The sequence below is a fragment of the Scyliorhinus canicula genome, chromosome 2, assembly GCF_902713615.1.
Source record: "Scyliorhinus canicula chromosome 2, sScyCan1.1, whole genome shotgun sequence".
Classification (NCBI taxonomy): Eukaryota; Metazoa; Chordata; class Chondrichthyes; order Carcharhiniformes; family Scyliorhinidae; genus Scyliorhinus; species Scyliorhinus canicula.
The window spans coordinates 224,606,193-224,626,642 of NC_052147.1; the positions used below are offsets into that span (position 1 = coordinate 224,606,193).

Consider the following 20,450-nt stretch of genomic DNA (forward strand, 5'->3'; position numbering starts at 1 on the left):
TAGTTTAGTCATAGCTTAGTCCCTTAGTGTGTGCATGCGTATTTATTATAATTGTATAATAAATATTGATCGTTTGGAACTTACTAATCGGTGTATCGTTTTATTACTTTGAACCTGACCTTGGAATATATGTGAGTTGTCTATATGGCAACTGGCGACTCCTGAGCTGAAAATACATAGACAGAGCCTAGTGGTGTTAAGCACACGGCCTTTAACACAGGCAAGTTAATACACCCCAATAAACGCGTTTTACACTCATAGCAAAACGTGCAACAGTGGCATAGTAAGTTGCAATGAGGAAATAAGAAATTTACAAATGGATATAGATAGGTTAGGTGAGTGGGCCAAAATGTGGCAGATGGAGTTTAACGTGGATAAGTGTGAGGTTATCCATTTTGGTCGTAAATATATAAAGGAACTTATTACCTAAATGGAGAGAAACTTTGATGCAGAGGGATCTGGGTGTCCTCTTGCATGAATCTCAGAAAACCTAGCATGCAGGTACAGCACATAATAACAAAGTCAAATGGAATTTTGGCATTCATGGCTAAAGGAATAGAAGATAAAAGTAGGAGAATGTTGTGCAACTTTATAAAGCATTGGTGAGACCACACTTGAAGTACTGTATACAGTTTTGGTTCCCTTATATGAGGATGGATGTAGTTGCATTGGAGACAGATCAGAGGAGGAACACTAGATTGATTCCAGAAATGAGGGTGTTTTGTCTTATGAAAAGAGATTGAGCAGTTTAGCCATCTGGGGTTTAGAAGACTGGGAGGAGATATAATTGAGGTATTTAAGATGATAAAAGGTATTTACAAAGTAGATATAGAGTGGATATTTCCTCTTGTGGGGCAATCTAAAATGAGAGATAAATAGTTTTATGATGAGGAGAAATTACTTCTTTCTAAGAGTCGTTAATCTGTGGAATTCACTACCCGAGAAAGCAGTGGACGCCGGGACAGTGAGTAAATTTAAGGGTGAAGTAGACATTTTTAATTAGTAATGAGTTGGAGGGTTACGGACGTAACATCAGGCAGTAGGCTTCAAATGAAGTTACTGTGAAAAGCCCCTAGTCGCCACATTCTGGCGCCTGTTCAGGGAGAATGGTACGGGAATTGAACCGCGCTGCTGGCCTGCCTTGGTCTGCTTTCAAAGCCAGCGATTTAGCCCTGTGCTAAACAGCCCCTGAACTGAGATCAGCCATGTACATATTGAATGGTGGAGGAGGCTCGAGAGGCTAAATTTCCTACTCCTGCTCCTCGACTTCATAAAAGAGGGGAGAGACAGGGGTGAGGCTTCATTCAGGAGCGCGGTGTGTGTTTTGTTTTCAGCGAGAGCAGTAACCAGGGGGCTGTTAGAAAGGTAAGTTTTCCTATTTTAAAAACTTACCTTGCAGGAGCGGTGCATGGGAGGAGCTGAGCAAGAGCGGTCGAATTGTGCTCTGGGAAGGTGAGCGAACTGATATATTTGGGCAGCGGCTAAATCCGAGACACTACACGTGTAGTGTCTCCCACCCGCCCTCCTCTAACCAAAAAAAAAAGACTGGTGATAAGGAACAGCGGCCTTCAGATTTTCGGCGGGAGCAGTAACCAGGGGTCTGTTGGAAAGGTATGTTTACCTCTTTAAAACTTTAAAAACGTACCTTGAAAAGTGACATCACAGCAAAGCGGTGACCTGATTGGCTGGTAAGGAAAGTGCTCCAATTAGCAGTAGCTAGGAGAAATTTAACTCTTCGTGTGTTGGTGAGTATTGTGATTGGTAAGTAAAATCTTTATTCCTTTCACTTATTAATTATTTGATATTATATTTGTAGTCAGTTAAGGTAAAGGGTAAAAATGGCAGGAGATCCCAGACCTGTGTTATGCTCCTCGTGCTCAATGTGGGAGTTCAGGGCCACGGCCGATGCCCCTGACTCCTTCATGTGCGGGAAGTGTGTCCAGCTGCAGCTCCTGTTAGACCGCATGACGGCTCTGGAGCTACGGATGGACTCACTTTGGAGTATCCGCGATGCTGAGGAGGTCATGGATAGCACGTTCAGTGAGTTGGTCACACCGCAGATTAGGATTCGTGAGGGAGACAGGGAATGGGTGACCAAAAGGCAGAGAAAGAGCAGGAAGGCAAGCAGGTGTCCCCTGCAGTCATCTCCCTCCAAAACAGGTATACCGTTTTGGATACTGTTGGGGGAGATGACTCACCAGGGGAAGGCAGTAGTAGCAGGCTCATGGCACCATGGCTGGCTCTGCTGCACAGAAGGGCGGGAAAAAGACTGGCAGGGCTATAGTCATAGGGGATTCAATCATAAGGGGAGTAGACAGGCGTTTCTGTTGTCGGAAATGAGACTCCCGAATGGTATGTTGCCTCCCGGGTGCTCGGGTCAGGGATGTCTCAGAGCGGCTGCAGGACATACTGAAGGGGGAGGGTGAACAGCCAGTTGTCGTGGTGCATATAGGCACCAACGATACAGGTAAAAAATGGGATGAGGTCCTACAATCAGAATTTAGGGAGTTAGGAGACAAGTTAAAAAGTAGGACCTCAATGGTAGTAATCTCAGGATTACTACCAGCGCCACGAGGCAGTCAGAATAGAAATCCAAGAATAGTCAGAATGAATACGTGGCTTGAGAGATGGTGCAGGAGGGAGGGGTTCAGATTTTTGGGACATTGGAACAGGTTCTGGGGGGGGGGGACAATTACAGACTGGATAGTCTACACCTGGCAGGACTTGAACCAATGCCCTGGGGGTGCTTTTGCTGACACTATTGGGGAGGTTTTAAACTAATGTGGCAGGGGGGATGGGAACCAGATTAGGAAGTTAAAGGTCAGTAAAGAGGCTGCAACTAAAGCCAGTAAGGTAATAGATAATAAACTCAATGTGACTAAGGGGAAGAGTAGACAGGGAAGAGGTGATGAACGCAAAGGGACAGGTGGTCTGAGGTGCATTTGTTTTAATGTGAGAAGTGTAGCAGGTAAGGCAGATGAATTTAGGGCTTGGATTAGTACCTGGGAATATGATGTTATTGCTATTACTGAGACTTGGTTGAGGGAAGGGCAGGACTGGCAACTGAATATCCCAGGGTATAGATGCTTCAGGAGGGATAGAGAGGGAGGTAGAAGGGGTGGAGGAGTTGCATTACTAGTCAGAGATGATATCACAGCTGTGATTAAGGAGGGCACTATGGAGGATTCGAGCACTGAGGCAATATGGGTAGAGCTAAGAAATAGGAAGGGTGCAGTAACATTGTTGGGACTTTACTACAGGCCTCCCATAAGCGAGCATGAAGTAGAGGTACAAATATGCAGACAGATTATAGAAAAATGTAGGAGCAATAGGGTGGTTATGATGGGAGATCTTAACTTCCCCAACATTGAATGGGACTCGTGTAGATGGAGCAGAGTTTGTAAGGAGCATCCAGGAAAGTTTTTTAGAGCAGTATGTAAATAGTCCAACTCGGGAAGGGGCCATACTGGACCTGGTATTGGGGAATGATCCCGGCCAGGTGGTTGAAGTTTCAATCGGTGATTACTTTGGGAATGGCGATTCCAATTCCGTACGTTTTAGAATACTCATGGACAAAGACGAGACTGGTCCGAAAGGAAGAGAGCTAAATTGGGGAAAGGCCGAGTATAACAAAATTCGGCAGGAGCTAGGGAATGTGGACTGGGAGCAGCTGTTTAAGGGTAAATCCACATTTGAAATGTGGGAGTCTTTTAAGGAAAGGTTGATTAGAGTGCAGGACAGACATGTCCCTGTGAAAATGAGGGATAGAATGGCAAGATTAGGGAACCATGGATGACGGATGGAATTGTGAGACTAACTAAGATATAAAAGGAAGCATACATAAGATCGAGGCAACTCAAAACTGATGAAGCTTTGGAGGAATATCGGGAAAGTAGGACAAATCTCAAACGCGCAATAAAGAGGGCTAAAAGGGGTCATGAAATATCTTTGGCTAACAGGGTTAAGGAAAATCCCAAAGCCTTTTATTCGTATATAAAGAGCAAGAGGGTAACTAGAGAAAGGATTGGCCCACTCAACGACAAAAGAGTGAATTTATGCGTGGAGCCAGAGGAAATGGGTGAGATTCTTAATGAGTACTTTGCATCAGTATTCATCAAGGAGAGGGACATGACGGATGTTGAGGCTAGGGATGGATGTTTAAATACTCTAGGTCAAGTTGTCATAAGGAAGGGGGATGTTTGGGGTATTCTAAAAGACATTAAGGTGGACAAGTCCCCAGGGCCGAATGGGATTTATCCCAGGTTACTGAGGGAAGCGAGGGTCGAAATAGCTGAGGCCTTAACAGATATCTTTGCAGCATCCTTGAGCATGGGTGAGGTCCCGGAGGACTGGAGAATTGCTAATGTTATCCCTTTGTTTAAGAAGGGTAGCAGGGATAATCCAGGGAATTATAGACCTGTGAGCTTGACGTCAGTGGTAGGCAAACTGTTGGAGAAGATACTGAGGGATAGGATCTATTCACATTTGGAAGAAAATAGACTTATCAGTGATAGGCAGCATGGTTTTGTGCAGGGAAGGTCATGCCTTACAAACCTAATAGAATTCTTTGAGGAAGTGACAAAGTTAATTGATGAGGGAAGGGCTGTAGATGTCATATACATGGACTTCAGTAAGGCATTTGATAAAGTTTCCCATGGCAGGTTGATGGAAAAAGTGAAGTCGTATGGGGTTCAGGGTGTACTAGCTAGTTGGATAAAGAACTGGCTGGGCAACAGGAGACAGAGAGTAGTGGTGGAAGGGAGTGTCTCAAAATGGAGAAGGGTGACTAGTGGTGTTCCACAGGGATCCGTGCTCGGACCACTGTTGTGTGCGATATACATCAATGATCTGGAGGAAGTTATAGGTGGTCTGATTAGCAAGTTTGCAGATGATACTAAGATTGGTGGAGTTGCAGATAGCGAGGAGGATTGTCAGAGAATACAGCAAAATATAGATAGATTGGAGAGTTGGGCAGAGAAATGGCAGATGGAGTTCAATCCAGGCAAATGCAAGGTGATGCATTTTGGAAGATCTAATCCAAGAGCGGACTATATGGTCAATGGAAGGGTCCTGGGGAAAATTGATGTACAGAGAGATCTGGGAATTCAAGTCCATGGTACCCTGAAGGTGGCAACGCAGGCTGATAGAGTGGTCAAGAAGGCATACAGCATGCTTGCCTTCATCGGACGGGGTATTGAGTACAAGAGTTGGCAGGTCATGTTACAGTTGTATAGGACTTTGGTTAGGCCACATTTGGAATACTGCGTGCAGTTCTGGTCGCCACATTAGCAGAAGGATGTGGATGCTTTAGAGAGGGTGCAGAGGAGGTTCACCAGGATGTTGCCTGGTATGGAGGGTGCTGGCTACGAAGAAAGGTTGAGTAGATTAGGATTGTTTTCGTTGGAAAGACGGAGGTTGAGGGGGGACCTGATTGAGGTCTACAAAATTATGAGAGGTATGGACAGGATGGATAGCAACAAGCTTTTTCCAAGATTGGGGGTGTCAATTACAAGGGGTCACGATTTCAAGGTGAGAGGGGGAAAGTTTAAGGGAGATGTGCGTGGAAAGTTTTTTACGCAGAGGGTGGTGGGTGCCTGGAATGCTTTGCCAGCAGAGGTGGTTGAGGCGGGCACGATAGCATCATTTAAGTTGCATCTAGACAGATATATGAACGGTTGGGGAACAGAGGGAAGTAGACCTTGGAAAATATGGGACAGGTTTAGATAAAGGATCTGGATCGGCGCAGGCTGGGAGAGCTGAAGGGCCTGTTCCTGTGCTGTAATTTTCTTTGTTCTTTGTTCGTCCTTATGTTCTTAAGCAATCTTATAGTCTCAATCTCAATAGCCACTTGTGTCATGTTATCATAATTCTCTGCAGTAAAAAAGATCTAACTTTCTCCTGAATTTTGCTGGTGTTATTTTTAACTTTACACCCTCTGGTTACTGAATTACCAACTAATGTTAGCAATCTACTTATCTTCTCAGAATCTATCATTATATTTAAAGAACAACTTTGGGAAGAACTATGTCAATGTTAGTTTCTTCTTAGGTATTCTACAATTCTACAATTACAGATTCACATTATTTGTTTGGAGGTTTATGGCTTTGTTACCTGCTCTGAGGTTGTGACAACACCTAGTGTAGAAGCCTCTTTGTTTTTAGTGCAATGTGAGTCTGTAGCTGGTTTATAGTGTTATGATGGAGGTAGGTTGTGATGTTCCTCATACAAATAATGATTTTAGTTCTTGTAACACTCAATCCCATGCTTAAAGTTAGTAGTTGATTCAGTGTTTTATAATACTTCAGATTTCTTAGCATGTGGTTTATTGTGTCATATTATTTGTATTTTAGAGGGGAAATATTTTATTGTATTGCTATAGTGTGTAGGAAAGTCGTTTGACTCTTTAAAATGAGTTTATTTGATTTTAGTGCCTTGAACTGTGTGCAGTGAATTATATCTGGAATATTGTTAATCACAAATAAAATAATGTCTGCTGCTGTGTACTTTGTTTAAAAGACAACATTCAGTAATGTGGTCATATTGTTGCACCCTGAACTTAATATAATGAAAAGTCTATAAGACTGAACTTCAGATTCAGGTGTCGCAGAAGTTTTATTCATGCTTATTATTTGTGCCATAGAAGCTTTTTGCACTAGTTATTAGCTTAAAGCATGATTTATTTCAAACTGGGATATTAGATGTAATTATTAAAAATAAACAGACCTTTAAACTGAACGAAAGGTCTTAAAATGTACTGATTACACTTATTCATTGAAATAAATACAGATTATCTGATAGAAAAATAATTTTCTAAAATAAATCTAAACAGTAGTTTTGGTATTTTGTACCATACAGAATTGTTGAGATGACACTATAGCTCGCATACTATTCATTTTGAGCGTCCTTTTGATATCATTTATTTACTTAAAATCCTACTTCAAAACAGCACATTACATTTTGAGTCAATTCTCTTGCATGCAAAGCATTATGGCTTCATATAACATTCTGTGTCATTTGCGGAACAAAAAGCTGTAAATATTTTATCAACACATGGCCAATGTTGCAAGACAAAATGCTAAATTGAAATCAGTCTCTTCTTTTACTTGTACTCGCTGAAGAATTCTGTTTCAGAGTCCCTGGGGAGAGAGCAGCAGTTAGATTCTTTGCACAATAACACTTGTGAAATTAAGCTGCATATAGAGTCATGGATAATATTGCCCAAATCAAGCAGCAATTATAATCTTGCGACAGCTCAAATCCCAATCTTTTAAAGTTGGCAAGTGTGTGTGTTCCAGCTTGGAAGGGACAAGATGTGGGAACTGGAAACCAGAAATCAAAACACAGCCCTCTTCAGAACTGCATACAACCTGTAATGTTAACTACTCTTTTACATGCTGACTAATTTGCTGCTCATTTTCTAGCATTTCAGATAATCAGTGAGATGGTGGAATGCAATTAAAATAAATTACTGCTTCAAACTTTTTGACTTTCGCTCAACAAATATGAGTGACAAAAAACAACCATTCAAACAAATTATGTGTTTTACTATGTATTCCAAACTAAGCTATTGAAATTATCTTTGAAGTTATCTTTAATTACTTTAGTATAAACCTGTTTAAACTGTGTAGCTTTGAGCAGAGCTAGCTTCTTCAACAAATATTACGCTGTTAGAATGAATTTGGTACAGGATTTGTGTCCATATGAAAATAGAGCCATAAACCTTTGGGATTACACATTAACTGATAAAACTTCGCAACATTAAACAAAAGGAAATAAAAAGGTTCTTTCACAAGCATCATCTATTCAAGCTTAATGAGGTAATTTAAACCTTTCAAATTGAAGTCAAAGGACATTAAATTGGAAGAATTCTGCAACAGGCAATGGTCAGTTCGTCAGTTTACCATCTAAGAAGTGAAAATTAGCCCCACTGTCAATGAAGTCCAAACTATTGTATACTTTTGTTACAGTAAAGCTGTCAATTTCTTCTTCCTGTATTACTGGTGAATAGATAGTGCATGTGAGAGAACCGCCTTAATATTATTTATTTTATGGGATATACTGAAATGATTTTAGCGGTTAACTTGTTGGAATCACATGGTTGAATGTGAAAGATGGTGGACTACTTGTGTATTATATTTGCTGCGGTTTTAAAATGTGAACTGATAGATTTAAATTACAGTCGTTTCTTGCTTCTTACCTTGACTGGACAGTTTTGGAGTTTAAGAGCCAGTTCAGAAACTCCTTGGCAGCAATGGTGTCCAAAACAACATTGATTTCACTGGTGAAGGTACCATCAGCATGCCTTCTGTCCATGTCCTCAGGGATTACATCATTCAAAATGTCATTACTTCCTTCTGGAAACCTAAAGAGCACAATTAATCAATTAATTATAATAATCTTTATTGTCACAAGAAGCCTTACATTAACACCACAATGAAGTTACTGTGAAAAGCTCCTCGTCACCACATTCTGGCACCTGTTCGGGTACACTGAGGGAGACTTCAGAATGTCCAAAGTACCTAACAGCACGTCTTTCGGGACTTGTGGGAGGAAACCGGAGCAGTCAAAATTATAGTTTATCTCTCGAGGACATGGTAAAATGATGCAATGAACGGCCCTTTAATTAAAATAATACAATATTGGATCTGTAATAACATAATCATAAGAGCAACGTGATTTCAATTATGCAATACAAAGCCTTCTTTTCTGCCTTCATTACATTGTTCATCTGTAAGTAAATACCTCCACCTTATGATGATAAAACTCAAAAGTTCCTATCTCCATCTATTTAACAGTGAAACAACTTTATTGGCAAATTAATTGGAGCCACACAGCTGAACATATATATATATTTTTTAAAGTTGAGAAGTGATTTGCTGCTGCTATTTTGTCTGTTGCTGTAAAATGTGACAAAGATCATTACTGAGCAATGACGTAAGGACTTAGCAGTAAAATCACTGCACTAACAAATAATTGTGAACAATTTCAAACACTTACTCTCTTCTGCCACGTCCCTTCATTAGCCAGTTAATTAAGTCCTTTGCTGCCTGCGCCTCTAGGTAAGATCTTATGTCACTGCTGGAGCTCCCTTCTGTGTGTCTGGTAGGTTCAATGTGTCTCTTAGAAATGCCTCTGTGAAATTTCATCAAAATTTCTCTTTATATAATGGAGTCAATATCCGCAATAATGTTAGCATGTCACATATATTTTGTTAAAGGTAAAACATTATGTCGGTCAACAGCATCCTGAAAAGCCAAAATTAATATTATAAGATATTTGCATTCCTTCCACTTATATACAACATTGGACATTTCATGCAATATTTATGAAAGCTAATTAAACTATTTGAAATAGCAATAAAGAAAATAAGCAAGGGTGGCATTGTTCTCTGAGCCAAGTGTTTCAGTATTATAAAACTAATGGACTGAACCTTGAATATCTTATGAGATCTATAACTTACCCAGTTTGACGCTTGCTGTAACTTTTAAGCGAATCTACAAAACGTTTTGCTTTGAAGTAGTCGGAAAGAGAATCTACATCACTTGTGTAAGTTCCTTCAGCATGCCTCTTGGTTTTGTCACTAATTGAACAGAAGTTAAATTATATAAGCAGCACTGCACATATCAAAAATGCACTTGCAGAACTTCTTAGCTGAGTAGCTAGTGTCGCATTTGCAGTTTTCAGAAAATGTGTGTCATCCATAAAAATTGATAGTTGCAAAATAAATAAGTAAAAAAATCTCTAATTGGATTCTTAGGGCTGAATGAAATGTGTAATATTGGGCAAAAGTTTCCCAAAAATGACAAAGTATCATTTCGGGTGTGAAAACCTGTGCGAATCGCCGATGCAAATCTGATTGCAATCTTCCATATTAATAATCTTTATTAGTGTCACAAGTAGGCTTGCATTAACACTGCAGTGAAGCTACTGTGAAAATCCCCTAGTCACCACACAATGCGCCTGCTAGGGTATACTGAAGGAGAACTCAGGATGTCCAAATCAAACAAACAAGCAAGTCTTTCGGGACTTGTGGGAGAAAACTGGAGCAACCGGAGGAAATCCATGCAGACACCCACACTTAGTCCAATAAATGAACCCCCACCCTCCCCAACCCCCCCTGAATTATGCTAATTTGGAATCCCCAGGCGTCAGAATCGGCCAAACTAGGGCTTAGCTAGGCACTGTTATCTGAGAATCCAACCAATCCCTACAGTGCCGAAGGACGTCATTCAATCCATCGGGTCTGCACAGCCCTCCGAAAGAGCACTCTAAATCGGCCCACTTCCCCATCTTTATCCCTGTAACCCCACCTAACTTTCACCTCTTTGGACACTAAGGGGCAACTTTCAGCATGGCCAATCCACCTAATCTGCACATCTTTGAACTGTGGGAGGAAACCAGAGCACCTGGAAGAAAACAACGCACGCATAGGGAGAATGTGCAAACTCCACACAGTCACCCAAAGCTGGAATCGAACCCGGGTCCCCTGGGACTGTGAGGCAAAAATGCTAACCACTGTGCCACTCCTAACAAGAGGGAGCTGCATTTAAACAGCCTCTCTGCACTCACTCCCAGTCATGCCAGAAAGATGGCGGCGCAGAGAGCTGCTTTATGCTTCCTGGAGCCAGATTTGACCAGGATTCTGGACACAGTGGAGGAGAGGCAGTGTACTCTGTACCGCGAGTAGGTAGAAGATTCAGAAGCAGCAAGGCTAATCAAGTGGTGGCAGCGGCAGTCAGTGCCAACTGCCTAACACGGAGGAGCAGCAATCCTATCAAAAAGTGAATGACCTCATTTGCTGAACCTCTGGAAAAAGCTCTCCCTCAGCTGCTGGAGATGCAAAGGCAGAGCTAGGAAATCCACGGGGTGGTGGGGGTCAACAACATTCCAGCAACTGAAAGGCCGATTGGAGGAGTCCCAAAGCCTTCAGGCACAAGAGTAAGTGCTGGTGACGCGTGGCACCAGGCTAAGGGTGGCGACTGCAGTGGAAAGCCTGGGGAGGACTTGCAAGCCAGGAATGGCACAGTCCAAGGCATGGCTCGGTCTCTTTTTTTTAAATTGTTTTAAAAATTTAGATTACCCAATCCATTTTTTCCAATTAAGGGGCAATTTAATGTGGTCAATCCGCCTAGCCTGCACATCTTTTGGGTTGTGGGAGCAAAACCCACGCAAACACGGGCAGAATGTGCAAACTCCACACGGACAGGTACCCAGAGCCGGGATCGAACGTGGGACCTTGGCGCCGTGAGGCAGCAGTGCTAGTCACTGCGTCACCGTGCTGCCCTACATGGCTCCGTCTCTGAGAACCATGGCTGATGGCCTTGAGAGCATGAGGACCTAGTCACAGAGGACCATGGCTCGGGCTTTAAGAGCATGTCCTAGTCACAGAAGACCAAGGCTAAGCAGTTTGAATGCATGGAGCAGACACAGAGGGCCATTCCTGAGGGATTCCAGAGCTTGGTCCAGACCCATAGGTCAATTGCTGAAGGTTCTCACACCATGGTGCAGAAAATGGCTGGCCTCTAGGACTGGTCGTGTCAGGTGACACAGAGGCTTCTGGAACTCACTTCAGCTGACCCAATGTCCCACGGAGTAGCTCAGCGGCATACAAGCACCCCAAGAGAGAAAGTGCTGGAGCTTATCCTGCAGCTTTCCACCCAGAAGTCTCCAACCCTTCTGAGTCCCCCTTCCTGACATAGATGCACCTCAGGGCTTTGGTCAAATCAGCGTGGCCCAGTGACATTCGAAAGTCGGCCAGGTCCCTCAATGTTCAGGCCCTCCAGAGAATGCTCACCACGGTCATATCAGGCTATAGGGTGTGAAGGCAACAGGCTGCCTCCATTTCTGATGTGCATCCTGGGGAGACACCTCAACATTGTTCTAGGCCACATAAGTTGGAGAAGTTATAGGAATACCAAGTGGCACAGATGAAGGCAGACTCCATAATTAGGGATAAGTTAACTGTAACTACAAATAACTACCATTAAAGAATATCACACCTCAAAGCTGCAACTGATCTGTCTTCCACCCCTTTCCTACAGGGAGTTTATCTGTACTCAGATCCTCCTGCAGGCCCTTTGAACAATCCCAACAGTGAGAGTCTTGAGACCCACGGTGACAGACAATCTGGAATAACAGCCTCATCACTCACTGAACCCTAGGCATTTCCACCTCCCCACTGAGTGTTGGGAGAAACACAATTGTCCCCAACTCTCTCTCAGACATGAGCCTAATAGTCTCAGTGCAGTGAAAATGAAATGAAATGAAAATCGCTCATTGTCACGACTAGGCTTCAATGAAGTTACTGTGAAAAGCCCCTAGTCGCCACATTCCAGCGCCTGTCCGGGGAGGCTGGTACAGGAATCGAACCGTGCTGCTGGCCTGCTTGGTCTGTTTTAAAAGCCAGCGATTTAGCCTTGTGAGCTAAACCAGCCCTTTGAAGAAGCGCCTGAGAAGACAGACATGAGTCAGACTTTCAGCAGAACCAGAAGAGCACCACAGCTTTCCTCACACTGAGTTGTCATCACCCTCCTGCCTTGACAAGTGACTTACTGACACAGCCAACCCAGGCCCATCACCCCTGGTGTGACGTTAATGAAACTTTCTGTGGGCCAGGATGGAGCTCGATTCTCCGGACGGAGGAAAAGAATTCTGTGAGAGTAGAAAAGGGTTCTGGGAAAGGGAAAGAGAGTGGAAAAGGTTTCTGGGATGGTGTAATAGGGTTCTGGGAATGGAGAAAGGATTCTGGGAGGGGAAAGGAGAGGACGCAAAGAATTCTGGGAGCACGTTTGCAAAGCTTGGGGTGGGGTCAGTTTTTGAGCTGCTAGACCCCAAGCCTCCTAATTGGTGAATCTGGAGGATGAAGTCTCTCTGGTCCTCCTCACATGTCGGACTCTTGCTGCCACTTGCCCTCCATCCATCAAGTCCTCTTTAGGTTAATCCTCAACATCCTCCTGGTTCAGCTCCTCCTCAGAGTAAGCCACATGTTCATCTTCCTTTGCCAGAATATCGCCCCACTGCTACTCAATGTTGTGGAGAGCACAGCAGACCACAATGACATGGGAGGCCCTCTGGAGGCTGTACTGCAAAGCACAGCCAGAATGGTATAGGCAGTGGAACCGTGGGCGGGATTCTCTCAGCCCAGACCAGGCCAGAGAATTGCCGGACCTAGCGCAAATCGCACAACGCCGCCCCGACACCAGTACACCAATTCTCTAGAGAGCAGAGTATCTGCGCCATTGGCGCCGGAGCGGTCGGCGGTGCGCCGGTCAAGGGACGCTCTATGCGCCCCCACCCCAGCGATTGTCCGCCCGGGCCGTAAAACAAATCCGAGTCCTGCCGGCGCCCTCCACGTGTGGTTATACCTGGTGGGGCCTCGGCGGCATCCATCTGGGGGCGGCCTAGTTGGGGGGGGGCTTCTGACCCCGGAGAGGGGGGGGAGGGCTCCGCTGTGGCCTGGCCAGCAATCGGGGCCTACCAATTGGCAGGCTAGCCTCTCGGGTTGGGGGCCTCTTTTGCTCTGTGCCGGCCCCTGTAGCCCAATGCCATGTTTCTTCAGGGCCAGCGCGGCGAAGGGAGCCACCGCGTATGCGCAATCACGTCAGTCGCACTGCGTATGCACGCATTGGTGCCGGTTGCACTGTGCATACACAGACCCACGCCGCCGGTTTGATGCCAATATTGGCAGCTGGAGTGGCGTGGAACGCTCCAGTTCCATACTGTCCCCCTGTATGGGTCAGAATTGCTGGTCCTGGGGGCATGGTAACCTTACACTTAGCCTCAGGATCAGAGAATCCCGCCCCGCAGCTTTATTAAGCCTATGCACAGCTCAAGCCCTGGAATGAGCCGGTGGAAAAAAAGGTCAGGCTCCCTTGACCTTCACGGCCACTAAACATAGACATAGAACATACAGTGCAGAAGGAGGCCATTTGACCCATCCAGTCTGCACTGACCCACTCAAGCCCTCACTTCCACCCTATCGCCGTAACCCAATAACCCCTCCTAACCTTTTTGGTCACTAAGAGCAATTGGTCATGCCAATCCACCTAACCTGCACGTGTTTGGACTGTGGGAGGAAACCGGAGCACCCGGAGGAAGCCCCTGCAGACACGGAGAGAACGTGCAGACTGCACACAGACAGTGACCCAGCGGGGAATCAAACCTGGGACCCTGGTGCTGTGAAGCCACAGTGCTATCCACGTGCTAGTGTGGTGTCCTCCTCTTCAAGTACGTAGCACAGGTGCTGCACTGTCTCCTTGGTGGGGGGTAGTCTCCGGCGAAACATGGTGTCCGACTGCTCATATGTGAGCCCTGTACACCCGAGGTTTCTTTCTCCACTGTCGTGTGCCTGTCGGCGAGATCTGTCCACCACCACTGCATTGAAAAGGATAATTGCCAGCTCTACTGGCTCTATTACAAAATGTATCATTACTCTCGGAAGAATGGGAGAAGAGGAGGGAGAGAGAGACAGTCAGTAAGTTATCCATCCTGGGGCCATCAAACCCTCCCAACACCCCTTGTCCTCATGATCCTGGAGGCTGAAAACCCCACTCCATCTTCGGCGGCATGGGTCACCTCAGTTAGCTGGTGGCTGTAACACATCATCACCTCAACGGTCATGGGCATTGTCCGTGCCACCTCATAGTTGTCATCCATCCAGCTGTTCTCTCCTACACATCAGCTGCACTTGTGCTATGGCTCATGGACGCCGAAGTGATGCATGATGGCTCCTGAGTGCTGTCCCAATGTCCAATCCCCAACCTTCAACACTTGAGAATTAAGGATTCCAGCATGAACGCTGACTTGGAAAGTGAGGCAGCTGAGAATGGTGCTCGCCAATTGCTTGCATGAGCATGACTTACAGGAATGTGAGTGGGCACAAGTCCTTTCAGAGGCAAACAATGGCCAGACCAATATGCACCACCGATACTCAGGCTTGCACATCTCACGATCTTATGATCTCACAGAAAAAAACCACTAATTTGAAAACAAAGGTTGCTCGCTCACCTACTTCTATGGTGAAAACTAGCTTTCAGGAAAGGCACGCAGTTCAGATGAGGTCAAAAGATTCTCTTTCCTGAAGTTTTGAGCTCAGACATAACAGGTGCATCTTCCAGGATGCATGTCAAGGTTTATGGAGCATTACAGTTAATATCTGAAAGGCTCTTGAGGCAACAGCTCCATACCTGGTGCTTGTAATAGTTAATGGGGTGTGGCATGGAATGTGAACAAAAAAAAACAGAGCCTTTAAAGCAAACAAAGAGCAGAGTAGCCATTTCAGTCTGACTTTGAAATTGACCTCAAATTAAAACATTCAAAGGATTTGCAGCAAGCAGAGAGAAGACAAGCTATACGATCCCCGTCCTAGTGTAGAGCCCTAAAATGAAGTTCTCCAGCCGAGTCCAAGCACCCTTGAAAGCTCTCCCCAAACACCATGGCAGTGACTGACTTGCCCTTGTGAACCCTGGAAATAAGTGCTGAGTGGTACTGATCTCCTTGATGTCCGTGGCACCTGGTATCCGCTTTTAAGGACCAGTAGTGACTCCTGCTTGGATGTCTTCCCGCTGGAAGTGCGGGCACATTTGGGAGGGTGGAAGCTCTGACTTGAATCTCATTAATGAGATTGAAATTCAGTCAAATTCATCCATATCAGCTACTTATCCTTTCTGGGCAAGATCCAGTTCGCACCAGGGGGAAGGATCCGGAAAGATTGCAAATTGTTTTGCGCCTGGCCAATGTGCACCGTTGAGGTGATGATGTGTTACACCTTAGCCATGTGCCAAAGTTTCCCGATATAGTGGGATTTAGATTGCGCGCAATGCGGCCAGAAAATCGCCCCCATTAATTTGTTAATGGGAAATGGCTTATTTCGAGGAAAGGCACAAATGAAAACTTTTCAAGTCAGGAAGAAGTTATAAGGAGGGTATCCTAAAAATTGGTCTTCATTTATAAAACAGACAATTAAAAATCGAACCAGATTTTTAAAAAGGGATTTGTAAGCAAACTGAATCAAACTGAAGCAAACTGAGTGTTAAATACCAAACTGGATGATAAAATATATATGGAAGGGAACATGACACAGATTACCGATTAGGAAGTAGATCAAAGAGGTGATAATTGATAATCCTGAAGCTTTCAGTCTGATGCTTTCCTTAAATTTTCAAAAAGCAGTTAAACTACTAATTGTATTTACATTGAGTGCAAAGAGAAAGCAAAAACTGCAGATGGTGGCTATTTTAAAACAAAATCAGAAGGTGCTGTATAAACTGCACGCAACAGGCAGCAGCTGTGGAGACAACAGGCAGGAAACAGATCAGGGTGTAAATCTTCATCAGGTCTGTGCAGAGGCAACTAATTTAAGTCATAATGGAAACTTAATGGAGTTTAACTAATTTTCTTTAAGAGATAGAATGCATGGTAACTTAGTTGAAGTTTCCACGACAAAATTGATCTCGTAAAACTGTAGGATGACAAATATTTCAAATGTCAATGACACACATTAAAAACTCCAGAAGTTAGAAGTAAGACGATTGATGGGTGAGATATTGAGAGTAGGATCTATTCGAAAAACTGGTGAAGCGCCCTTTGTGAATGAGGATAAGAGATAATTGGATTGCCCCACTGAAACCATGGCAGAAACAGCAGAAATAACCATTTTAGCTGCTTAGACCATTTCGTCAGGAGCTCTGACCGGAAGAATCACACAAAATTGGACGCCCAATGTATTTCTGGGGAGAAACAGTTTGAGGGTTATGGGCTGCTGGTTTGGTCTGTGATAAAGTGATGTGCTTCTCATAGATTATCTTTTTTTCATTAATAGAATTTTATTCTGAGATATTTTGGAGTTCAGGATGTCACACCTTCTCTCAGGCTAAACTGAGGTTTAAATATGCTGAATTTTTATGGCAAATAGAAATATGTCAGTAGTTATAAATTGTATCACAAAGATCAGCAGTCTTTTTAGTATCTAGTGGCAAAGGAATGTAAAGCAAGGAAATAAATCACACATCTAAGTGGAGAAGGACATAGCTGAATATTGCTCGCAATATTCAATATCAATAGTGAGAAATCTTTGTAGAAAATAGTTTACCCGTTTCGTTTTGTGCTCATCAACCATTGTACAAAGTCTTTTGCCCGTCTGTTGTCCATGTATTTACTGTAGTCACTGGTGAAAGTCCCTTCAGAGTGGCGTTTCACATCCTCCAATGGGTTTGATTGTTTCTCCAATGTGCTGTTTCAAAATACATAGCTATATATCAGTACCTGTGCTTAACTGAAGAAGCATGCAATAATTTATTACATGGTGAATGTTCCTCTCTTAATAACACTATGGGATAAAAAAAAGTGGTCATTCGTTTAAGTTTTTGATTGTTAAATCTTGCCATGTGCACAATTGGGTGCTATATAGGAGTGGGATTTCTGCATTGAGTACAGTAAGCAATCTCAGTGGAAATTGGGCTTCCATTTTGCATTGATTTTCTGAAGTTATGGTTCATATCAATGCTGAAGCTCATTTAGATAATCATAAAACTAAAACTTTCCATGGACGAGTACAATGAGGCACAGTGATAGATGTAATAGTTTCTTTCCATTAAAAACATTGATATATTTAAGATCAGTAATCTAGTGCAGTTTTCTAAATGTAGCAAAAAAATGGGTTTAAACATTTTTTTGATAAGAATATCTAGTGAATTGATTCAAATTAAATCCATGAAAAAGCCTTCAGAAAACTAGACTGAACAAATGACTGGTTTCATTGGTGTGCACTTGACAGTTGAAAATATCCTATTGGTGCCTTCCCACCTAAAAAAAAAGCTCAATTTGAAGAGTTTCCATGGTTGTAAATGGATGCAATCGGCATAAACCTGTCACGCTCATTATTTCGATCTGGCATGCGGTCAGTTTAGTTTTTGAGGCCTGCTTCCAGCGCTATGCTTTTCTAAACCGCTGTTAAAGGTTGCAGAAACCTGATTTATGCTCAATGTAATGTGCTTAAAATTCCTCAATTCTTTATGCTGGATTGGTTGATTCCAGATGAGTGTGAGCCATAACATTCAAATCCATGTTCTTCTAAATGTACACATTTCATCAGCTCGCAGTGCTATCAAATTTTGTTTTAATTCAATATCCATCCATTAATAAGGCAACAAAAATAATAGCTTATCCTCCAACCCATAAAAATCAAAAAAGAAAACTCGTAAATAATATAAGTGCAAAAGATTTCTTAGATTGTGTTCACTGGATTACCAGGGCATTCAGACCACAGGTGTCACACAAGTTGGAGTTTTAAGACACCTACATTTATGCCTCCTTTAACTGCATGCCTAAATACAAGGTGGTGTAGAACAATTATACTATATATTTTTTGCAATACATTTAGAGTACCCAATTCGTTTTTCCAATTAAGGGGCAATTTAGTGTGGCCAATCCATCTCCCCTGCATATCTTTTTGGGTTGTGGGGGCAAAACCAATGGAAACAGAGGGAGAATGGGCAAACACCACATGGACAGTGACCCAGGGCAGGGATTGAACCTGGGACATCAGCATTGTGAAGCAGGAGTGCTAACCACTGCGCCACCGTGCTGCCACACAATAATACTAGCTATGTAGTGTGCACCCATCCTTAAATGTTATCATAGCAGGTGTGTAGCAACAACTATCCAAGCTGTGATTTACAACAATAATAAAACTTTAGGTATTAGCTGTTGAGGTGGATGTTCTATTTTATGTAAACTGTTGTAAAAAAGTGATTGACTTCCTGAACAGGTGGTCATGCTGATGGAACACAATTTATGTTGGGATAATGGATTTTAGGATAGGACTTTTAAAACAGGTCAACAGTCAATTTAAAGGGTGGATGATCTGGAAGTTTCCAATGCATGAGGTTATTCGCTGTTTTAGTTCTGTTTGGCTTGTATCTTACCTGGATGTTTCCTCTGTGTCTTGCACCGGATTTTGGCAACTGTTTTGTACAAGTATCAAAACCAACAAAACAGCAATGGAGCCAACAGCTTTCATTTTATTATTCTCCTGTGCAGAATACACATAGTTCAAAAGTATTCATAGGACATTTCTGACTTCAACCATTTATACTGCCAACCAGCTAAAATATTGATACCTTTTACACAGCTTTTTACAAAAAATGTTAAAAATTGCAGAGAGTTACATAGAAACTATAACACAGAAACAGGTGTTTTGCCCCAACCATACGTATTTTGGCTTCTACTTCACGTGAACAGTTACCCTAATCTTATGTGCCTGCCTTATTCACAAATTGCTTTACTCCCCATTCTCAAAATTGCCTGAGCTAATTAATGAATAGGATAGCACAAACAAGCACAGAAAATGCGAGACCCAAAATTTATCTAATACAAAATTAGAACAAATCTGGAAGCCATAGAGAAAGCAACATTTTCAGTCTATTCGCCAAACAAACTGAAAAAAAATCAATGAAACAAAGATGAGGGACAATAAAATGGATTAAGTAAATGAAAACAGGTAATTGAAAATTTACATCTACTACAAAGAATGAAGGATTGAGAATGGAACAACCCATGCAAGTATAAAGCAGGACATACACAAGGTCCAGGCTTGGACCAATATTTTCATTGGCAAATGAGAGTACACCTTTGAGAAGTCAAACGTTCACAGAACCAACTGAGAGTATTTTTTGCAAATAGTTTACCCCATCCCATTAGATTTTTGACCAATATTATCCCTAGGTTTGTAAACTCATTCTTACCTTCTGGTCAATCACCTGAAATCTGAATCAATCCTCTAGAGTAAGCGAAGCTTCTCTTTCTCCAAGATGTTTTGATGGGTCCTAAAGCTTAAATGCATTTCTGCCAATATCTGGTCTCTTTATATAGTCAAAGGGATGGTTGGGCAATATGGGGAAAAAACTCGTCACTTCCATTAAAAAACTCTACCGGGCTGTTGTCATCCTCCTTTCTCTGACATTTTGGATTACCAATTGTTGAATCATCCTTTTTTTTAAACTTTGCTTTCCACCTGATTTGAAAGGTTTCGGGTAAATCGCTTACTATTATTTGATTTTTACTCTTCCGGATGAGTTCCTATTTTCCAAACAATTGCACACTTTTAACTCAAAGTGAATTGTGCATAACAAAACCATTCAGCTTCTTTACATTGTGAAATGTTTGTGTTCAGTGATTCTGGCAACATAGAGCGAGACTGCGTGTTAGTGAGAGGTGGATGGAGATATCACAGGTTGCTGGTTCAGAAACTGGACAATGTATTGCACCTAAGAAAATTTGAGTTATGTTTGGATTATAATTAATTTAGATACTTCAGCTGAAAGGAAAATGACAGCAAATCTGATTTTTGCAGTGGCTTGAGCCCGTAGATGCGTTATTTTTATATATTTCTTGGGAAAGTCACATTTTAATTTCAAAAACATTGATTTCATATCATTGCTTACATTAATCCC

At 42.8% G+C, this 20,450-nt stretch overlaps 1 protein-coding gene across 1 annotated transcript; it reads right to left on the reverse strand.

Moving 5' to 3' along the window:
• Positions 1–6,587: 6,587 nt before the first annotated feature.
• On the reverse strand, positions 6,588–19,888 carry gcgb (glucagon b). Its single transcript, XM_038789669.1, has 7 exons — positions 19,743–19,888; positions 18,924–19,030; positions 17,090–17,230; positions 9,461–9,580; positions 8,998–9,132; positions 8,198–8,362; positions 6,588–7,136 (listed from the first exon to the last, which is right to left on the reverse strand). The coding sequence occupies exons 2-7, from the start codon at positions 19,016–19,018 to the stop codon at positions 7,100–7,102; spliced, it is 693 nt and encodes a 230-aa protein (XP_038645597.1). The 5' UTR covers positions 19,019–19,030; positions 19,743–19,888; the 3' UTR covers positions 6,588–7,099.
• Between the last annotated feature and the right edge of the window lie 562 nt (positions 19,889–20,450).